Here is a 23,192-nt window from a genome sequence, read left to right as displayed (position 1 = left end):
AAACATTACAGCAGATTCAAAACATTACAAGATTACAAGTGTTACAAGATTTCAAATCATGTATTTCACATTTTATGGCAGTACCAAAAATTAGGAAACAGAAAAAGAAGAAAAAAAGAAAGAGATTAACAAAGAGATTGTATGGAGTAATGAATACAAGCTAAAAGCTTCCTGCAAACAACTACAACAACAACCTGCACAACAGCCCCAAGGACATGGGTACCATTATTCCCATTTTACAGACAAAAAACTGACACTAAAACAGTTATATAAATTGCCCCAGATCAGATAGGTAGTAAGAGCTAATGCCAGGATTTGAATCCAGGTCAGTCTAATCCCAAAGCCCATACTATTACAGTTGCTTCAACACACGTCAAATACAGTACAACACCTGGTCAGAAGTGCTAATGCAATAGTAGGGGTTAGGAAGGAGCTCAAAAACACTGAGAAGATAAATGATTAATAGTGAGACCAATACTACATCTTTTACAAGTAATCATACTTAAAGTTCAAACCTTTGCCAAAGCATGCTTAAGATGATACAATTCTTTAAAAGGAAGTCCGTTTTTTTTGCGGTACGCGGGCCTCTCCCTGTTGCGGCCTCTCCCGTTGCGGAGCACAGGCTCCGGACGCGCAGGCTCAGCGGCCATGGCTCACGGGCACAGCCGCTCCGCGGCATGTGGGATCTTCCCGGACCGGGGCACGAACCCGTGTCCCCTGCATCGGAAGGCGGACTCTCAACCACTGCGCCACCAGGGAAGCCTTAAAAGGAAGTCCTTTGAATTCCCAACTTGTATGCTTTTATTATGTTCTAGGAAGGGAATTTTCTCTTCTCTATAAGATTTTGCCAGAAAAAGAGAGAATAAAACCATGTGAGAAACTAACCCCAAATACAGTCCTAAGTAGCACATGTGAAAAAGATATATAGTTCAAATAACTGTATGTGCTTTGACGAGAAAGGAGACAGCATTATACCATTTCCTTAAAATACAATCCCTTGGAAACAGAAAATTCAAAAAGATTCCCCCAAGCCTTTTTTGCCCAGACTTCAACCATTTGTTTCCTGAAAAAAAATAAGTATAATCTGAAGAAATTACAAAGATTCATTTGGAAAGCTACTTACAGCTTATTACAGAATACTGTATTCCAAACATTTTGGCATGGAAGCAAAGTTAGAATAAGCATGCACTGCTTTACTGAGCCTTGCTACTTGTACTAGGCTATAGTTCAAGGAAAAACTTTTTTTCCTCCCTCTTGAGAAGATGGGGTGAGAGGGTGTGTGAGGAGTGGAGTGGAAGTACATTAAGAACTTTCAGGAACTTATTAATGAGAGAGAGAGAACATTAAAAAAAATGACAAAATAGGATACACAAAAGAGAATAAATCTAACTATATCTAAAGGGTTATCTACAAAATATCTGCTCCGATCAGTTTTTTTCATTGTAAGGATATTTCCTTTAAAAGGTGAGATTATGGGGCTTCCCTGGTGGCGCAGTGGTTGAGAGTCTGCCTGCCAATGCAGGGGACACGGGTTCGTGCCCCAGTCCGGGAAGATCCCACATGCTGCGGAGCGGCTGGGCCCGTGAGCCATGGCCACTGAGCCTGCGCGTCTGGAGCCTGTGCTCCGCAACGGGAGAGGCCACAACAGTGAGAGGCCCGCGTACCGCAAAAAAAAAAAAAAAAAAAAAGGTGAGATTATGACCACCATCTTTAGATACTTCCAAAAACCAATCAAATGCAGATGCAGAAATAAGGATCCTGGATTAGGCGACAGTTGGACACCAGTACTAGCTCTGCCCATAACTAGCTCTGACTTTAGACAGGTCATTTTACCTTCCTATGTCTCAGTGTCTTCATCTGTAAAACAAGATGGTTCACCTTACCTCACACCTTACAGAAAACTTAACTCAAAATATATCAGAGGACTAAATTTAAGAGCTAAACTATAACAGAAGAAAACATAGGAAAAAAATCTTTGTGATGTTGGGTTACTAAAGATTTCTCAGGACTTCCGTGGTGGTCCAGTGGTCTGCGCTTCCATTACAGGGGGCGCAGGTTAGATCCCTGGTCGGGGAACTAAGATCCCGCAAGCTGTGGCATGCCCCCCCCCGCCCCCCCAAAAAAGACTGAGAGTAAATATTTGAAATCATATATCAGGTGAAGGACTCATATCCAGAATGAATACACACCCTCACACACATCTCTATAACTCAGTGAGAAGAAAACAACCCAATGGGCAACCCAAATGGGAAAAAAATTTGAATAGACATTTTACCAAAGAATAGATATGAAAAGCTAATAAATAAGCACATGAAAAGATACTCTCTATTGGGAAGAGATATGAGAACATATGTATACGTATAACTGATTCACTTTGTTATAAAGCAGAAACTAACACACCATTGTAAAGCAATTATACCCCAATAGAGATGTTAAAAAAAAAAGATATTTTCTATTATTAGTTATTACAGAAATGTAAAACAAAACCATGATCAAATACCACTTCACATCCACTAGGATGGCTATAATCAAAAAGACAGACAACAAATGCTAGCAAAAATGTAAAGAAACAGGGACCCTCATACATGGCTGATGGGAATGTAAAATGGTACAGTCACTTTGAAAGTCTGTCCATTTCTTAAAAAGTTAAACATAAATCTACTATATGACCCAGCAATTCCACTCAAGAAAAATGAACCATGGTCACATGAAGATTTGATGTAAATGCTCATAGAAACATTATTCCAAATAGGCAAAAAGCAGAAGAAACCCAATGTCCATCAAGTGGTGTCCAATGAAAAGGAATAATGTACTAATACAGGCTACAACATGGATGAACGTCAAAAAACATTACACAAAGTAAAAGAAACCAAACACAAAAGATCACATATTATATGATCATATTTATATGAAATTTCCAGAAAAGACAAATCTATAGAGACAGAAAGTAGATCTGTGGTTGCCTTCGGCAGGGAGTGACTGCAAATGTACATGAGGCATCTTTCTGGAATGATGGAAATGTTCTAAAATTGGATTGTGGTGATGACTGAACAACTCTGTAAATTTACTAAAAAACTATAGTACTGTAAACTTAAAACAGGTGGATTTTATGGTATATAAATTGCTTTTAAAAATGAAAAAAATTATGCTACGTGAATGAAGCCAAACAAAAAAAACTGCATATTACACGATCCCATTTATATGAAATGTCCAGAAAAGGCAAATCTATGGAGACAGAAAGTAGATTTGCAGTTGCCTGAAACTGGGGGTAGGAACAGGGATTAACTGTAAACAGGCACAAGGGATCTCACTGGGGTGATGAACATATTCTAAAACTGTATTATGCTGATTGGTGCACAACACAATAAATTTACTAAAAATCATTTAATTTTATATTTAAAAATGGGTGAATTTTATACTAAAAAATGGGTGAAATTATACCTCAGAGTAAAATTGTTTTTAAAAATAAGGTGGTCAAATCACATTGGAGTTAACTTTTTATCCACAGACTACTTTGAGAATAAGATGAAGACTAACCCTAACCCAGAGGCCTGAGCCTCCCTTTTGCTCACTCACAGACACCTTATTGGTCTGAGGACACCAAATTAACAAGTTTCTAAAGCTCTAGAGCCTTGTGCAATCATAATAGCAAGGGCATTCGGAACAACTACAACCCTCCTCTTCACCCTAGAAAGATGTACAACTTACCAGAAAGAAAATCAAAATTCCTTTTCTAAAATGATAAGGACCCCCTTTCCTTACTTTTCAGACATCATTTTGGAATTTCCCACTTAATCCCTTTTTTCAATAAGAAACTCTGATTGAGGGCCTCAGAAGCAATCAATCAAGACAGAGACCTAGCTAGCTGTCTTTAGAACCAACCAGTATACATCAAAGACCCAGCATGTAGTAAAGATCCATGAAGTGGCTTAAGGAAAAAGATGTGCTGTCTTTCAGATAAAACTTAGGCCAGATTTGTTTTGAAACAAGAAGTAAAGTGAAAAAAAGAAATGTGACAAAGTTTCTCTAAACACCTACACGGTGCAATAAACACTACCCACCCTGCCACCACCCCCCACCCCGCCACCACCCCCCACCCCGCCAAGACAGCTAAGGAGTTTTCAGCCACTCTTTGTTATAAAACTAATTTAGGACTGGATGCTGATCTGGCAAAGCAGACAATCTCCTTCCTCCAACACACAAGGGTCTGCTCGTGTCTGTTGGATTGAGCTTCTGTTTAGCTAAACCCACCCCCTTTTGATTTCTAAAATCACTAGATTATTGTTGTGTAACAAATACTCCCCTCATCCCCAGTCCCCACCCTCCCCCAATCACTGTGCCTCTGTGAGAATTACAATCCATGTTTGTGCAAGTTTTGGTCTCTGCCAACTGGTATTCCCAGACCCCCTTCAAATCCATTCCACACACAATAGCCAGGTCCATCGGATTGTTTCATGTCTTTGCTTGAAGCCCTCCAATAACACTTAAAATAAAATTCCAAAATCCTTTCCTTGGCTGAGAAGATCCCTAAAATCTGGCTTCTCCCTTACCTTTCTAACCTTACCAGTCTTCTTTCAGGTCCTAAAACACACCAAGCTCTTTCCCTCCTCAGGAGCCTTTGCATTTCCTCATCCCTCAGTCGGGAAAAAATTTCCCTAGGCTCTTAAGACTCTCTCATCCTTCAGTGCTCAACTTACATGTAAACGCCTCAGAAAAAGCATCTTCCTTGAAATTGCCCCAACTAGGTCTCCACGTTATCCTCTATCAGAACATCTTGTTTATTCCCTTCCTAGCACTTGCCAAAACCTATAATTCTTTTTATTTACCTACTTACTTACTATCTACCTCCCTGACTAGAAAGTCAATTCCAAGCAGTCGTAAGTTGTGTCTACATCGCTCAGTGCGGTACCTGCAGCTTCATCTGGAGAGGATCCCCAGCTCTACCGCAGCAACGCCTGGCACTTCGTGCGGGTTCTCGCACGGATGCGGGAGTGAACAAAAGCACCCTAACCCATCAACCCCCGAATAGCTGGCCGTGCCCCCAACTGCAATACCCCATTTCTCGCACCGCCTCGTAAAGGCCTGTCCCATACCTTCACTCTTCTTTCTCTCTCAGACACATCTGTCTCTCAGGTTCAAACATCTGTCACTACACAAATCTCTGGTGAGCCTCAAACCCCACCCCACCGCGCCGCACAGGCGCGCCACTCAAAATCCCCTCCATGCCTTGCACGCGCTGCACAAACCTGGAGCCTCACCCACGCTCCCTACCAACCCCCGGGCCACTCGAGCGCCCACGAATATCTGGGAGCCCTGCGCTCTCCGAGCTCCCGCGGGTCCCCTCGTTCCCGCGTGTCACCCGCCATCCAGCGCGGCGCCTCCCCCCTCCGCGGCGCCAGCTCTCACCTATCACCTCCTGCAGCTCGTAATCGTCCCTGTTGATGGACCAAGGAAGGGCGCTGGAGTCCTCGGACATGACGGCGGCACGGCACTCAGCCCTCCCTCAAACTCGCTGACCTCCGTCTTCTCCTCGCCGCGCCTCTCCCCACCCCCAACCGCTGCCGCCGCGCCCCCACCAACCGCCTCTGGAACAGCCACGGGTCGACGGCGCCTGGCGCCGGGTGGCCGCGCGGCAGAGCAGCGGGGGGCTCGAAGCACCCGCGGACCTCGCCTCCTGCTCCTCCGCGGCCGGCACTCCCCTGCCCGGCCCAGGTCCCGGCCTCGGCCTCCGTGGCAGCAGCTACAGGAGCTTCGCCTCGGCCCAGCCCCTCTGTCCCGCCCTCCACCCCAGCCCCACGCACGGGCCAAACTTTCCCTTCTCCCTCCACCTGCCGACACGCAGCGCGCTGACGTCACCGCGCCGGGCACGCCCCGCCTCGGCCCCGCCTCCAGCCGCCATTTCAAGTGTGGCTGGATGAGCAGAGAGCAAGTAAGAATCCCGAGGAGGAGAAAGTTGACAATAGAAGGGAAGAAATGCTTTGAAAGGAGTTCAACAAGGGCATCGGAAAGCCAGAGAAGAGCCTAAAGTAGCAGAAGCGGTAGCCACACTGAGTATGGCAACCAAACGGCGGCTTAGTGGAGGGGGCGGAGCCACTTCTGGCGGCGGGGGCACGTTGCCGTCTCCGCTGTCGCATTCATTGGCTTATTTGAGAAGGAATCAGAAAGGCAATAGGTGAGTGTGGACGTCAGTCATAAATTAGTCCCGCCAGCAGGCGCTCTGAGTGCCGTGCTCCGACAGGGCTCCAGTCCTTCAAGGTGGAGGTTATGCCTCTTGCTTTGCACAGTTCTCCCAAGAGACGTCGCGGTGTAACCGTCACACCCTCGAGACGTGCAAACGGCTCCGCAGGGTGTGGAGAAACCCGAGGGAGCAGCTGGGTGGGGTGGACGACTGCCAAGTGGGATAAAAGGCCTTCGGCCACGAGACAGGGGAACCGGAAGCTCGCCCCGTGACGACACTTTCTCTAGGCGGAAGTTCTATCTGCAGCGCCAGTCGCGGCCTTCTCAGTAACCTTAATGGTTAGGGTGTTCTGTCCATACTCAACTTTGGGTCTGGAGCTTAAATGAGCACCTGTCTTGGGGCCTCGGAAGGTTGGAGTTTTTCCCCAGAGGCGGCTGGGGCCATTAAACAAGTGAGGCTTGGCCCAGGAGATTTGAGGTCGTTTCAGAGGCCTTGACTTTTGTGTGACCTCATTGAACTTGAGTTTTCACAGGTTGACCACTTAGGGCCGTTGGAGAAATTAACGAGGTGAAATTGAACATACTTGGTAAAATGGAATAAAGAGTACTGACGTGGATTGGGCTAGGTGTGAAGCTCTTCTCAGTTGGATGTCTTTTAGACCAGTAGTAGTCCTTATGAAAGAGACCTTCACCCAGGCCATGCCAGGCACTGGAAGCCCTGTGCAGGAAATCCACTGACTACAAAACCAAAGCAGTGGGACTTCCCTGCTGGCGTGGTGGTTAAGAATCTGCCTACCAATGCAGAGGACATGGGTTCGATCCCTGGTTCGGGAAGATCCCACATGCCGCGAAGCAACTGATCCCATGCTCCACAACTGATGAGCCTGCGCTCTAGAGCCCGCGAGCCACAACTCCTGAGCCCGTGTGCCACAACTACTGCAGCCCACGCACCTAGAGCCCGTGCTCCGCAAAAGAGAAGCCACCACAATGAGAAGCCCGTGCACTGTAACAAGGAGTAGCCCCTGCTCGCCACAACTAGAGAGAGCCCGTGCACAGCAACAAAGACCCAACACAGCCAAAAATAAATAAATAAAATAAATTTATGAAAAAAACAAAAGCAGTCAACTAGGAGCTGCAGCAATGAAGCTGTTAGCGCGTTTCCACCTGCTTGGTGGGATTGGAGAATGTTTCATGGAGGAGGACACCCTGCACAGTTAACATGTTATCAACAGGTGGAAATTGAGAGGCTAGACTATTCCAGTCACAGCAAAGGTGCCAGAGTTCCCAAGTTTGGAAGCATAACACAGGCCTTGCTATAGAGATTGGTTTCAGCTGTTAACTACTGATACCTTCTTTACTGCCACGTGTTGCCTTTTTCTTTTTGCAGGGAGAAGAGGGATGGGGATCAAATCTATCAGAAAGGAGCTAACGCTGATGGTAAGGATTAGAGATGTCAAGGTTTGTACCAATAGAAGGATCCATAAACCAGAAATTCTTAACCTGGATTTATTGGCCTGTGTGGACCATGAACAACCTTCAGAAAGTTTGTGGTGTTTTTACTCCTTTGAAATTGTGTGCAGAATAGTATGTACTTCAGGGAGAAATCTGGCCACCTTCCTCCTTTCTCTCTTCTTCTTCCCCAGTGAAAAGGAGCTACTGACCTAATAATGAAAATTCACGATGTTAATTGACCCACATTCTTGGTGGTCAGGGCCACTATACATTCGTTGATGGGTTCTTTTCTACTTCCTCCAATGCACAAAGCTTGATGGTTTAGTTGAGCCAGAACCTGCTCTGCAGATCTGGTCATTTTATTTCCCCTGTCTCCTGGGCTTTCTCCATGTGGCTGATGGTCATGAAGGTCCCATGTTTTTAATGAGCAAAGAATTGGTGGCTGTTCGAGACCAGAAGCCAAAACCTCAATTTCTTTCTCAGCTTATGGAGTATCTTCCATGTGATAGCACTGTCATAAACACTGGGTGTACAGTGGTAAACAAAGTAACTTAGTTCCTGTTTTCATGGAGCTATAGTCTAATAGAGGAAGAGTAAACAACTCAGCAAATACATAGATGAGGAATTATGTTACAAAGCATCAAGCAGGAAAAGGCGAGTATACTGTGACGGACAGTAGTTAGGGAGTTTGGAGAAAACCTCTATGAGAAAACTGCGAGGGAGCCAGCCATGCAAAGTGTGTTCTAAACAGGTTACAACGAGGTTTTAGGCACTTTCGAAGCTATTGAAGTAATAATTTCATTCCTCTTAGGCCGCTGGTCCTTGTATATGGCTCCCTCAGTAATCTTTTGGGGGATGGGGGAAAAGGGAGTTAAGGTGATTCTGAACCCTTGCCCTAATACCAAAATTTAACCAAATCTTACCTAGGTTTCTTGAAAGTATGACATACTTTCCTGAAGAGTGGGACCTTGTTTTTCCTCACATTTTCAAAGGAGTCCTTGTCTTCTTTTGGGTTCCTCCCAAAGCCAGACTCAGAAAAGATTTGGATGCAAATAGTTTATTTAGGAGGTGACCTCAAGAGGCATTCTGAAGGAGTGGTGAGGAGAGACAGGAAAGGAAGGAAAGTCATTCAAGGGTATATTAATGAGGGGAGACCATGGCTATTTGAGAAACTGGAATGCACCTTGGAATTGCCCCACCAACAGGCAAGGAAGCTGAGGTATTTGCCCACCAACTCCTTTTCCTCTTTATTGTTAATGCTCCTGCACTTCCGCCCAGCTCAGTGCTGGGAAAAGCATGCTCCTAAAGTCAGAGAATGCACTCAAGCAAGAGACACAGACAGTCCTCCTCACGTACTAGAACTCTCTGAAACCAAACGTCAGAGAAGGCCCAAAGCATATGTACGGGTATAGACAGCATCTACTACAGTGTGTAAACCCAGAATTTGAGAATCATTGTCTGGGCTGAAAAGCTGGGAGGGAAAGTATATTCATGCTTCCTCTTCTTTCTCTGTTGCCTTTAAGCAACTTACCTGCATTGTGTTTTGCTTTTAGCACCTGCAGGGTAGAGGAAAAAGGACTGATTTCAAGACTAATGATGTGTTGAAGTGATAATTACAGCTTTAATTCAAGTTTTATAGGCTCCATTAAAGAAAGAGAGTTGAAGTCTATAAATTAATATGTACCTTTTGTGAGAAACCTGAATATAAAGAAAAGCACAAGTTTATGTCTCTGTCCTAAGCTGATTTTCTCAGCAGTTCCACATCAGCGCCAGGACCAACTGTAAACTGCTGGAATCTGTCTCCCCCCCGCCACCCCCTTCTCTCCAGTATCACACGTCATATGTAGTATAAAGTCATCTCTTGTGAGAAGGGATAACACCCATTCCTCACATAGGTGTGCTTCCCGCCTATATGCCTAGAATGGTCCCTGTACAGGCACGTATTCAGGCATGGTGTTGATTAAAAATCGATGGAGTTTGCGAGTAGAGAAGACATGCACAAGCTAGGATTCTGGAGCCTGGGGAGAAGCTGACATCTTGGCAAACCCAGGGAATGAATGTCCAAGGTGACAGGGGCTCAGAGCCTGTAAGAAATAGGTAGATGAGAGGTTATTGTAGGAAAAGAAAAATCAGTCCATGCAGAAAGTAGAGTCTCAGCATCAAGCTGGGTTCTGGGCCAGAGAGTAGCTTCAGGTTCTCTCAGGCTGGCACCATGCCAACTTGATGATCTCAAGTTGAATTGAGCAAAAGATGGGAAATACCTGACTGAGGTGGGGCAGGTGCCTAGGTGCCTGCTACTTTTCAAACACTGTCTCTTAAAGGTTTAATATGTCTAGAAACCTCCTTCAGTAGGATGTTTATTGTAACATTATTGTAATGGGGGAAAACTGGAAACAACCTTGGATAAAGGTGTCCATTGATAGAGGATTGGTAATTGCTTGTATATATTATGTAGAACATCTCAGGATAAATAAGAAATTTGTGTGTTAATGCTAGCTGAAGTAACAACCCAAAACTAAACTAAACTGGCTGGTTTAACCCAAAAGCTTATTTCTCACACACATATAGTCCAATACATATGTCCTTGGTCCCTTTCCTCCAAGCAGAGAATTAGATTTTGGCTCCTTCCATCTTGTGGCACCACCATCTTCTAGGATCTCCTTAGAGTCTTCTGCTGGACCCTCTGCATTCAGCCAGCTGGTTAGCTGAGAGGGAGAACACTACAAAAGCTGGCCAACACTGGAAGTTGTGTTTGTTACTTCTTCCCAGGTTGTGTTGGTCAGAACTGAAGTCAAGGAGACTGGGACATGGCTTCTTCTGTGTCCAGGAAGAAGAAACGGGATTAGTCAACATCTAGGCGATCTCTGCCACAATTGGTAAATTTGGTTGCGGCCAGGCCAGAGCTACTGACTTATTGAGGAAGAGGAGTAGGAGGGATATACTCTTTTGTACATTTTGGACTTTATAAATCCAAATATTACCTGTTCAAAAAAAATTAATTTAAGAAGGGGAGACCGGTGAAATTCTGGTTCATCTGTGCTGTGAAATATTACATAGCAGTTAGAATGAAGTAGATCTATACATACTGGAATGGAATGATCTGTAATTAAGGTAAACAAGCAAGTTATAGATAAATTTCTGCATTGACTTAGTTTGGACTACTATAACAAATTACCATAGACTGGGTTGCTTAAAACAAATATTTTTTCTCACAGTTCTGGGGCATGGGAAGTCAAAGATCAGGATGCTGGCAGATCTGATGTCTAGTGAAGGCCTGCGTCCTGATTTAAAGACAGCCATCTCCTGATTGTATTCTTATATGGCAGAGGGCAGGAGCAAGCTCTCATGTCTCTGCTTATAAAGGAACTAATCCCATTCCTGAGGGTGCCACCCTCATGACCTATTTACCTCCCAAAGGCCCCACCTCCTAATATTATCACATTGATGGCTAGGATTTCAACATATGAATTTGGGAGAGACACAAACATTCAACCTATAACATATATGTATATAAATATATGGAATAAGGTCTGGGAGATGGGTGGAGGTGCAATACACATTTGCTTTTTGTGTACTGTTTGAACTATAAGGAGAAAATATTCCAATATTGTGTAACACTAACAATGTAAATTCTCTAAAGAAATTCATTAAGATCAATTTCACAAAAATATTTTGGAGGCCCATAAACCCCAGCTTCATTAATAAAGATAATGTAAATTAAAACTAAAATGAGATTCCATTTCACTCTCACCAGATAGGCAAAATTTTAAAGCCAGAAAATACTAAGATGAAGAGCAACAGAAACTCTCATCCTCTGCTAGTTGGAATGTCAATTGCTGTGACCTCTTTGGAAAAAGCAGGTTGTTATTATGTAGTAAAATAGAACCTGTGCTTCCCCTATAGCCCAGCAATTCCACTCCTAAGTATATATATATTAATAACCTCTTGTACATGTGTTCCAAGTAATATACACAAGAACATCTATATCAGCATGTTTTGTAATAGCTAAATAAATAAAGGAAAGCACCCAAATAGAACGTAAAGATAATTATACAGTGGATACTTTATGTGGAAAGGTATTTATGCAGCTACATAAAGTAACTTGACTAAATCTCAGAACAGTGATGATAGCAACAAAGTAACGGAAGAACACTTACAAGTGTGACTGTAAGTGTACATGACTTCCCTCAGGGTTGGAACAATCTCACAAAAAGCATTCCAAGTAGGGAGGAGGGGAGGACTGACCGTCAGCTGAACCTGGCAGAGCCAGTAAGACTTGGATGGGTGGAGCAGAAGAAAAGTGGCATTCCTGGAAGGAGGAAAGGCCTGAACAAAGGCAGGCACAGTGAAACCAGGTTGAACAGAGTGTTGGACATTCTCTCACAAAAAGGGAACTCACAAAAAGGTCAGAAGTAGGCACAATTGAATAAGAAGGGCAAGGAAACAACAATCAGTTTGGTGATTAACTCTAGGGGAAAGGAAAGGGATGCAACCAGGATAGGGCACACAGAAGACTTCCAAGATTCAGGTAGTGTGCTATTTCTTTTTTTTTTTTAATATATTTTTGGCTGCCTTGGGTCTTTGTTGCTGCACATGGGCTTTCTCTAGTTGCAGTGAGCAGGCTTCTCATTGTGGTGGCTTCTCGTTGCAGAGCTCGGGCTCTAGGAGCACGGGCCGCAGTAGTTGTGGTATGTGGGCTTCAGTAGTTGTGGCTTGTGGGCTCTAGGGTGCAGGCTCGGTAGTTGTGGCACACGGGGCTTGGTTGCTCAGCGTCATGTGGGATCTTCCGAGACCAGGGCTCGAACCCATGTTGCCTGAATTGGCAGGCGGATTCTTAACCACTGTGCCACCAGGGAAGTCCGAGTGTGCTATTTCTTAACCTGGTGATGAGTACACAAGTGCTCAACTATTCCTATATGTTTATGTGTTCTTTTAAGGTATATTTCATAATTTTAAGTTTGGTTTGTCATGGCTCGGGCAGTAATAATATTTATGGTACCCCGCAGTCTGCCCATCCCTTCTTTCAACCTGAGGGAACGTCCAACACTCTCTTCAACCTGGTTTCATTTTGTCTGCCTTTTTTCAGGCCTTTCCTCCTTCCAGGAATGCCACTTTTCTTCTCCACCTGTCCAAGTCTTACTGGCTCTGCCAGGTTCAGCTGATGGTCAGCCCTCCCCTCCTCCCTACTTGGAATGCTTTTTCTGAGATTGTTCCAGCCCTGAGGGAAATCATGTATACATACTACCTCACCCAGACCATTTCTGGGCACTTAACCTGTGCTGCCAGGTAACCATAGTCTTCTCTTTTTGTGAGTATTCTGTATTTCAAATTGGGTTGTGGATCACCCATGAGGGGTGGCAGATATCCTATCAGTCAGTAGGAAGTAAAGGACTTTCTTGGAGTTTTGGGTTTGGTGGTGTTGGTTATTTGCCCACCTTAAGCCATGCCAGCATGATGACAGTCTAGAAATGTATAAAGAGCTGTATTTCTCTCCTTTTTAGGAAAATTTGCAAGAATGTATATACCATTCAATTCTCAGCCTTAGGCAGGGGTATCAGAATCTCCGAGGCACAGCAGTAGTTTATAAAAACATTCAAAAATGCAGGTATCTCTCACTAACTAAACTCAGGAACTGAATACTCACATTTATCTTCTGATAACTTGGTATACCTCACTCTCTGAACTCAGGAACTGGATAGATTCAGACAGCATGGAATTTAATGCCTAGGTTCATTAAATTAATATAAATTCAGATAAAAAGCCCAATAAAATCTTCATAGCAACAATTAGATTTAACTGTGCTAAGGGATATAAATAGGTACCTCATGCAGTCAGTAAAATAGCCTTGTGAGGTTTTTATGCCGGTTTTACAGCTGAGGAAACAAACTCAGAAAGGTTAAGAAACTTTCCTCCAGAAGTTCCTGGAAATGCTTAGCATAGCACCTGGCTTGTAAGCGCTCGGTAACTGATAGCTGTTACTTATTAGTTGGTGGGACTAGAGTAAGAAAGCATTAGGGAGGTGGAGGTTGAGCAACAGTGTGTCTGACTCAAGTCCACTTGCTCAGGAAAAACCGGTTTCAGCCGCCATCTGCATGATGTCATTCACACCATACCACTGCTGCATCGTTGCTGCCCATAGCACTGCCTAATTTCTTTCTTTCTTTCTTTCTTTTTTTTTTTTTTGGCTGCATTAGGTCTTTGTTGCTGCGCACAGGCTTTCTCTAGTTGCGACGAGCAGGGGCTATTCTTCATTGCGGTGCGTGGGCTTCTCATTGTGGTGGCTTCTCTTGGTGTGGAGCACGGGCTCTAGGCTGGCGGACTTCAGTAGTTGTGGCATGCAGGCTCAGGAGTTGTGGCTCACAGGCTCTAGAGCACAGGCTCAATAGTTGTGGTGCATGGGCTTAGTTGCTCCACAGCATGTGGGATCTTCCCAGACCAGGGATTGAACCCATGTTCCCTGATTAGCAGGTGGGTTCTTAACCACTGTGCCACCAGGGAAGTCCCAGCACTGCCTAATTTCTTATTGCAGTGTCTGGGGAAGGAAATGAAGGCTTTCTCTTTGATTCTCAGTGGATTGTAAAGCCTTGTTTGCCTTTAGCACCCAACCTGAATGAGTGAATTTGGGGTTCAGGTGTACCAAAATTAGAGACGCCCCTGCCTGACTGGACATTGAGTTGGAAGTATCAGGACATCAAGAAATGTGGACAAAAGTTTCCTATCAATTGCAGTGCGCCTGCATTTATGAACTCTTCTCCAGGTGCATAGCTGTGAGCAGTCTGCCTAAAGATGAGATTGTCTTCCATCATCCAAAGAGACCTGGGCCCTGGAACTGATGTTACTTCCCTGGTGAATGGCAGTGGACCGTGACAGAGGGAGGGCTCTCCATGACCGTAGAGCAGAGTCTTAGGCTCCATCCACCCCATCCAGCACACAGAAGGTGTTATCCTACTGTTATCAGATTCTTCTGCTTCAGTCTTGTGGGGGGCGGGTAACTTGTTCTCACTTAGTTTTAACTCACCCAAATCCTAGAGAGAAAATAATTAATTTTAAAGATTTGGTAGCTTTGTGGTAACTATTATAGAATAGTCGGTGCTGTATTGGGTCTTCTTATGCACTTGACAAGCCTTGGGACACAGACTGAAAGCAGGAAAACAAAGAGGAACTAACTCCATATTGCACAAGCACCAAGGTTGTCATCAGAAAGTAAAGCTGTTGCGTCTGGAGAAAACCTTTCTCAATATGGAGTTGGGTAATTTCACCTGTTAACGTATGTACACATGGTGTGTACAGTGTGTTATTAACACTTCACCTGGCAGGGAGACCCAGGAAGGAAGCAAGTTTGGAGTGCCAAGGACCCCTTGGAAGGTCCTGGTGAAGCATGTAAGTATGCATTGGCACCTACAAACATGGCATACTTCGATATTAAGTAACCAGGCTGTAGAAAATGTATGGCCAGGAGATGAGTGTGCCCACAAACTGCCTGGGGAAAGGAATGGATCTTTGGACCACAACCCCTCGATGTAGAAAGGGTAGAGAAGGAATTGGCACGGTGAAAATTTAGAGAAGTGGGCAGACCCAAGGGCAGCAGAGTAGAACCTACAACTGGGATGCTGGCACAAAGCACCCCAGCGAAGGGTCTTAGTTTTTCAACAGAAATAAAATTGGAGGGGTGGATTATTAATACAATTGTCCTTGGAAGGGCCCCAATTCACAGTTATCCCTCAGCCCTTTTATCAAAACCCATGCCTTACTCAGATCATGATGTTCCTTGCATACTGTAGAGGTGAAACCTCATCTACCCATAATGTCCAGACCATGGGAAAAAAGTAAGAGGAAATAAAAGTAGCACTACCTGCAGGTGTGTAAACAGGAAAAACAGAAGAGGGAAAGCAAGCAGTGCAGGCATGCTCCAGGATCCTTTTTTCCCCCTATTCATTCTCCCCAACCCATCCAAATCTTGACTAGGGGAAACTGTAGAAGCATCCAAGACAGATAGGGAAATATGAAGAACTCAGAACATCAGAGGCTTGTGGGCTGCTTCCCCACGTATGGCTTGGGGCAGACTACAGGCTGGCTTGCATCATGTCCAATATACTGTAGGAACAATAATGTAGCAGTGATGGAGGGCAGAGTCTAGGCCAGTGAACACCAGGATACCATACCCAGTTCCTCACAGCCTATACTTGGTCTGCAGGAGGTCAAAAGCTTCCCTGTGTCCTATCAAAGCATGCGGAAGTGCTGTAGAGACTTGTGTAGAGAGTTGAAATGAAAAGGTCTGCAGAGGTGGGCTTTATGGCAGAAGGCAAATGGTTGGGACCATGGACTTCAGCTCTGAGGGCTGGCATCACACTCCAGAGGCCAGATGAGGCCCACTGCATCTCAGCAGGTAATTATAGGAACTCAGGAATCATGCCAGGTATTTCATGGCAGAACTAGAAGACAGTATAAGGACCTGCTCACAATGATCCATGGCAACGCTTTCCTTCTACCGTGAGGTCATATTTGAGCCTCTCCCTTCCCACACCCCCAGACCTTCTTGACAAGGTGAGGGGGGGAGGGAAAGAGATCTGAGAAGCAGCATTAAGAGAGACCAGGTTACTCTGAAAGACACTGTGTGAACCAGATAATTTAATATTTACCGGCAAGCTCGAATCTCCCTTTCCTGCCCAGCAGGATGGGGGCTTATAGGAAAGCTTAGATTATAGAAAACAAGCTACATTGTCTTTGCACCTCTGAGTTACAGGGTGAGTTAGTGTGCATCCCTGCTCTAACCTTGTTTGTGCTTTATAGGGCAAGCATATGAAGTGTCCAGTTAAAGCCAGCCCTTTGGCTGCCACCCTCACAGCTAGTGGGGGCAGGAAATGAGAGCCTTTGTACAGAAGCAGATCATGGGCCCAGTGTTCATCTGCAAAGTGGGCGGGACCCACAGCAGGCCAAGGAGGAGACCATCAGCAGACATGGTGGGACTGTGGTTGGATGAGCACTGCAGGGGGCTTGCAACAAACCTGTTTTGTCACTTAGGGCCTCTTGGTTGCCAGTGACAGAAAACCCAAACTGCATTAAGAATGCTAGCATTCCTCTGTAACAATAGCCAAAGTAGAAATTTATTTTTCTCGTACATAAAAGTCTGAGTGTAAGCAGTTTTGGGCTGATAGTTCAACCCAATAATCAAGGTCCCGGGCCCTTCCCATGCTGTGTCTGCCATCCTCAACATTGAGCTTCTAGCTCCCACCACTGCACTGCTGCACCCACATTGCTGCAGCGTGAAGTGGGTAGGGAAAGTAGAGGACACACAATTTTATTAAGGTCATGAATTAAAAGTTGCATATAGGGACTTCCCTGGTGGTCCAGTGGGTAAGACTCCATGCTCGCAATGTAGGGGGCCTGGATTCAATCCCTGGGAACTAGCCGCAACTAAGAAGTCCGCATGCCACAACTAAAGATCCCGCAACTAAGACCCAGCACAGCCAAAGTAAATAAAAAATAAATATTAAAATAAAAAAGTTGCATAAATCTCTTTTTTAAAAATTTATTTTATTGAAGTATAGTTGATTTTCTTTTTTTTTTTTGGCCACACCATGCATCATGTGGGATTTTAGTTCCCTGACCAGGGATCGAACCTGTGCCCCCTGCATTGAGAGAGCAATCTTAATCACTGGACCGCCAGGGAAGTCCCTATAGTTGATTTTCAATGTTGTGTTAGTTTCTGGTGTATGGCAAAGTGATTCAGTTATGTGTGTGTGTGTGTGTGTGTGTGTGTGTGTGTGTGTATACACATATATATATATATACACACACACACACACACATTCTTTTCCATTATGGTTTATTACAGGATATTGAATATAGTTCCCTGTGCTATACAGTAGGTCCTTGTTGTTTATTCATTCTATATATAGTAGTTTGTATCTGCTAACCCCAAACTCCCAACCACAAGTCTGTTCTCTATATCTGTGAGTCTGTTTCTGTTTTGTAGATTCATTTGTGTCATATTTTAGATTCCACATATAAGTGATGTCATATGATATTTGTCTTTCTCTTTCTGACTTACTTCACTTACTATGATCTGTTGGTCCATCCATGTTGCTGCAAATGGCATTATTTCATTCTTTTTTTATGGCTGAGTAGTATTCTATTGTCTATGTGTACCACATCTTGTTTATCCATTCCTCTGTCAGTGGACATTTAGGTTGGTTCCATGTCTTGGCTATTGTGAATAGTGCTGCTATGAACATTGGAGTACATGTGTCTTTTTGAATTATTGTTTTGTCCAGGCATATATCACTTTCTGTTACATCCTATTGCCTGTAGCTTAATCACCTAGCCAGACCTAAGGTCTCATTTAGCTGTTGCCACAAAAATGCTGTGTAACAACCACAAAATATCAGTGGTAGACAACAGTAAGCATCTATTTCTTGTTCACATGTCTTCAGATCAGCCGATGTTTGGCTGGTCTATGTTGGACTCAGCTGGTCTTGGCTCCAGGCTGCAGCTTGGGTTCAAATCTGTTCCATGTATCTCTCATCCTCTTGCTAACAGCAAGCTGCCCAGGGCCTGTGCTTCTCATGGTGATGAGTTTCATGGTAATGGCAGCATACATAGGCCTTTGCAAGTCATGTATATGGGTTAAGAGCTATGTAAAGAAGGTGGCCTTAGGGCAAGGTTGTGACCTTGCACAGATCTGAGCCCTTTCGCTTTTACACTTACCTATCCATGGTCAGAATGGCAAAATGAAGGCCTTAGCCCACCCAACTGCAGAAGCACATTTAAAGCCTTTGCTTGGATCATGTCTGCGAACATCCCATTGGCCAACACAAGTTATACCCAAGCCTAATGTCAGTGGGGTAGGAAGTATACCCCTCCCATGAAGGGAGGAGAGGAGGGATGGAACAAATGTCTTACGAACAATAGTCTGCCAACCTTAACTACACAGAACTCTGGGAAAGCATGGTGGCCATATGTGCAATAAAACTCTGGAGTTCTGTTCCTAAAGAAATAAAGAGAAGCTAGATTCTGGGGACAGTCTCTGCCACAATATGTATCAGTCAGGAGTCAGTTTCCACTTCCAATTTAATGAAACCATGGTTGTATTCCCCTACGGAAGCATCCTTCTTTTTGGCGCTAGGACTTTCAAACCCACTGAGCTCAAGGTTGCAGAGATGGGAAGCACAAAAATTCCTCTGTGTTTCATGTGGTGTAAAAGTGAGGAGGGTTACCACATTCTTTACCCCTTGTTTCCCAAACCTCTGCATTTTGGTTATGGGGGAGATGGCACTGTATACTGGCTGCTGACTTATGGCTTTTAAACTGAGACTTAACCAGGCCAATCCACTGTTCTACCTAACTGGGTCTTTCTGGATGGTAGGGCACGTGGTGAGACCAGGAATTCTGAGTGTGGTGCCACTGTCACACTTTATTTGCCATAGAATGTGTCCCTAAGATAGGAGCAGTGCCATGTGAGATATCACGGCAGTGGATAAGGTATTTTGCATGTCCATAAACTAGTGGTGGTGGCAGAAATCCTGCAGGCAGGGGAGGCAAATCCACACCCATGATATGTGTCTATTCCTACAAATAACCTTTCCCCAACATGTTGAAAGGTGTCCAAGAACCAGGTGTCTGGCCGGTCCCCCTGGAAATGGTGCCATTTATGGGTTTAATACAGCTTCTGAACAAACATTTTGGGCATTCAACAGCAGTGCTTAGGGAAATGCCTAGCAGTAATGCCTATGTTACAGAAGAAGAACAGTTACTAATCAATGACCTCAGCTTTCAGACTTCCCTGGTGGTGCAGTGGTCAAGAATCTGCCTGCCAATTGCAGGGGACATGGGTTCGAGCCCTGGTCCCGGAAGATCCCACATGCCGCAGAGCAACTAAGCCCATGTGCCTAGAGCCCGTGCTCTGCAACAAGGGAAGCCACCACAATGAGAAGCCAGTGCCCTGCAACGAAGAGTAGACCCCGCTCGCCGCAACTAGAGAAAGCCCGCATGCAGCAACGAAGTCCCAATGCAGCCAAAAAATAAAATTAATTAATTAATTGAAGAAAAGAATGACCTCAGCTTTCATCTTAAGAAATAGAAAAAAAAAAAAGTAATTTGAACTCAAACAGCAGAAAAGAAATAATAAAGACCAGAGTGGAAATCAGTAAAATAGTAAACAAAAAACCGTAGAGAAAATCAGTGAAACCAAAAATTGATTCTATGAGAAAAATCTATATAATTTTTAAACCTCTAGTCAGACTGATAAAGAAAAAAGGAGAGGGCTTCCCTGGTAGTGCAGTGGTTAAGAATCCGCCTGCCAATGCAGGGGACACGGGTTTGAGCCCTAGTGCAGGAAGATCCCACATGCCGCAGAGCAACTAAGCCCGTGCGCCACAACTACTGAGCCTGCGCTCTAGAGCCCGCGAGCCACAATTACTGAGGCCCACATGCCACAACTACTGAAGCCCACCGCAATGAGAAGCCTGCATACCGCAGCAAAGAGTAGCCCCGGCTAGCTACAACTAAAGAAAGCCCATGTGCAGCAACAAAGACCCACCGCAGCCAAAAATAAATAAATTAATTAATTTTTAAGATAAAAGGAGAGAAGACACAGATAGCAATAAGAGGAATAAGAGGTGATATCACTACAGTTTTTGCAGATACTGAAAGGGTAATATGTGAACAACTTAATGCCAATAAACTTAACAACTTAGATAGATTTATTGAAAAACATGAACTGTCAAAGCTCATTTAAGAAGTAGAAAATAAAGAAGTAGATAATCAGCATAGAGTTATATCTATTAAAATTTTGAATTTGTAGATAAAATCTATCCCACAAAGAAAATGGTGGCAGTAGCCAGATTAGCTTGGTGAGGACAAGTCTTGTTGAGCCTATACACAGACTTTTACCCTGTCACCATGGCCACTTTGTAAAGGGTCTATTGACCAAGCACTAGAGAATCTAAGGAAGAGGCCATCTGATGTCCACAGGTTGGGTCCTGTTGTCCTTCCGATTATTGAGTCTCAGCTACAACAGATGCCCTTGAATGATTTACACTCTATGTGTTGCAAGAAGTCCATCTTTCCGCTAGACCTCCTTGTCACCAATCTTCTAATCTTGTTCTTTCTAAATTCCTGACCAGCTGACTATCCTATTATTGAGTCAAGTTAGCTCTGTACCGTAGTTAGATCTGCAGCAGAGTACTGCCCACTGGAGAATATCCCTTCATTGCTGGCTTTTGGAGCCACTCCAGAGTCAGCTGTGATGCAGCGGTTACCCACTTCTTGCTGGTTCCAGCACGTGTGTAGATTCATCTGTAAAAGAAGCCTGTGGGTTTTTTTCCTCCACTAACTTATATGTGTTCCCCTTGAGGGCATAGGTAGAATATTGAAGGAGATATAATCAGGCAGTGGCATTGGATACAAGAGGAGTCCAGTAGTTCACTGTGCCTTTGGACCTGCCCAGTATATACCATTACCATTTCACAATGGCAGGCTGATATGCCTCTCCAATTTTATGGTTCAGTGAACCAGGTAGTACCCAGTTCATGATAAGTACTTTGAGTTGATTGAATCTCCCCATGTCTTGCCCTCCACCTGTGCTTTATCCTATACCACCGCCAGTGATAATTTGCTTATTTGTGATGACACTGCATGCTGTGGATGGCCAGGGTCCCATTTCCCCCCCACCAAGGAGGTTATCTGTGCCTTCCTCATATACATGAGCAACTCAATTCTGGAATCCCATTTTAAGGCCTCTCCTGATACCAGTTATGGTACCAGTCAGGTCCCAAAGGGAAATATAAAGGGCACACTCAAAGTAGATAATTTGAGGAGAGTTTAATAAAGGAGCTGTTTGCAAAGGCATGGGCTGGGCATAGGGAAACCAAAAGGAATGTGCAGTAGTCCAGTTTTGGCAAGGGGAGGAGATGTGGAGGAGAAAACAGATAATATCTATCTAGAACACAATCCAAACTAGTTTAAACAAACAGAATATTCTGGCTCACATATCTGAAGAGTCAAGCTGTAAGTCTTAGAGCAGGGGCTCAAATGAGGTCATCATTATCTGGTTTTTCCTGCATTCACAGGCTTCATATACAGGCAGGATCTCCTATCATGCTACAAAAAGGCTTCAGAACTTACAGCCTTTTTCATTCAAGCACAGTAGGATCTATCAAAGGATTCACTGGTTGTCCACAGGTTGACTCTGGTTAGATCACTTGGCATGCCTGAACTAGTCGTGGTGCTCAGCATCAAGGAGAGGTGTTGCTTGGTGTAGATCTGTGTCTGCAGCTCGGGCTGAGGAAAATCAGGGCGTGGAGCCTGGATGAGGAGGAGCAGTATTGATGCTGGGTAGCAAAAATACCATGTACCCCGTGTCTCTTCTCCCAGATATATGGGGCAGAGCTTTTCTATCTTGCGTACCTATGGATCACCTGGGGATCCCATTAAAGTGCAGAATTTGATGAATTAGGCCTGCAGTGGGGCCTGAGATTCCTTATTTCTAACAGATGATGTTGATGCTCCCAGTCCAGGGACCACATTTTGAGTAGCAAGATTCTATGGCTGCATAGTCGAATGTGGTAGCCACTGGTCCCATGTGGCTGTTGAGCACTGGAAATGTGGTTAGTCTAAATTGAGATGTGCTGTAAGTGTAAAGTGCACCCTGCATTTTGAAGACTTAATATGAAAAAAACTAAAATGTCATCAATAGTTTTTATATAGATAACATGTTGAAATGATATTTTAGATATATTGGGTTAAATAAATATTAAAATTAATGTCACCTGTTTCATTTTATTTTTTTTAACATGGCTACTAGAAAATGTAAAAATACATACGTGGGGGCTTCCCTGGTGGCGCAGTGGTGAGAGTTCGCCTGCCGATGCAGGGGATGCGAGTTCGTGACCCGGTCCGGGAAGATCCCACGTGCCGCGGAGCGGCTGGGCCCGTGAGCCATGGCCGCTGAGCCTGCGCGTCTGGAACCTGTGCTCCGCAACAGGAGAGGCCACAACAGTGAGAGGCCCGCGTACCACACACAAAAAAAACAAAAAACAAAAAATATACGTGGCTCACATAGTTCTGTTGGATAGTACTGCGTTATCCAACTCTTGAAGGAAGTAACTCTTAAAGTAGATAAAGCTGGTGTTCTTAAACCATTTTCACTTACGATACTCCATTAGAAGAGCGAATAAAGCAGAGACCTCATGAGAATTAACCTCACGGGTCCTTGGACTTGGTGCACCCTCAGGACCTCATGACCTCGGGTTAGGTAATTGCAGGTTGAATTGATGCATAAGTGCTTAGGACAGGGGATAATGCTTGAGGGCATTATGGTAAGTGAAATAAGTCAGACAGAGAAAGACAATGTATGATCTCACTTATATGTGGAATCTAAATAAGCAAAAAACCAAACTCATAGAAAAAGAGATCAGATTGTGGTTACCAGAGGCGAATGTTGTGGGGAGGGGCAATTGAAGTAAGGTGGTTAAAATGTACAAACTTCCAGTTATAAGACAAACAGGTATTGGAGATGTAACATGCAACCTGATGACTATAGTTAACAATGGTGTGTGATATAC

General features: G+C 44.3%; 1 protein-coding gene across 1 annotated transcript in view; it reads right to left on the bottom strand.

Moving 5' to 3' along the window:
* The window catches only part of OXSR1 (oxidative stress responsive kinase 1), a 101,339-nt gene extending 95,561 nt beyond the window's left edge, over positions 1–5,778 (bottom strand). Inside the window, exon 1 of the mRNA XM_060022187.1 lies at positions 5,407–5,778. Coding sequence (XP_059878170.1) covers positions 5,407–5,476 — 70 coding nt within the window. The 5' untranslated portion in view covers positions 5,477–5,778. The remainder of the gene's footprint in view (positions 1–5,406) is intronic.
* Positions 5,779–23,192: the final 17,414 nt, after the last annotated feature.

Source organism: Delphinus delphis, chromosome 10 (genome assembly GCF_949987515.2).
Source record: "Delphinus delphis chromosome 10, mDelDel1.2, whole genome shotgun sequence".
NCBI classification, from domain to species: domain Eukaryota; kingdom Metazoa; phylum Chordata; class Mammalia; order Artiodactyla; family Delphinidae; genus Delphinus; species Delphinus delphis.
This window is presented reverse-complemented; position numbering and strand designations above follow the sequence as displayed.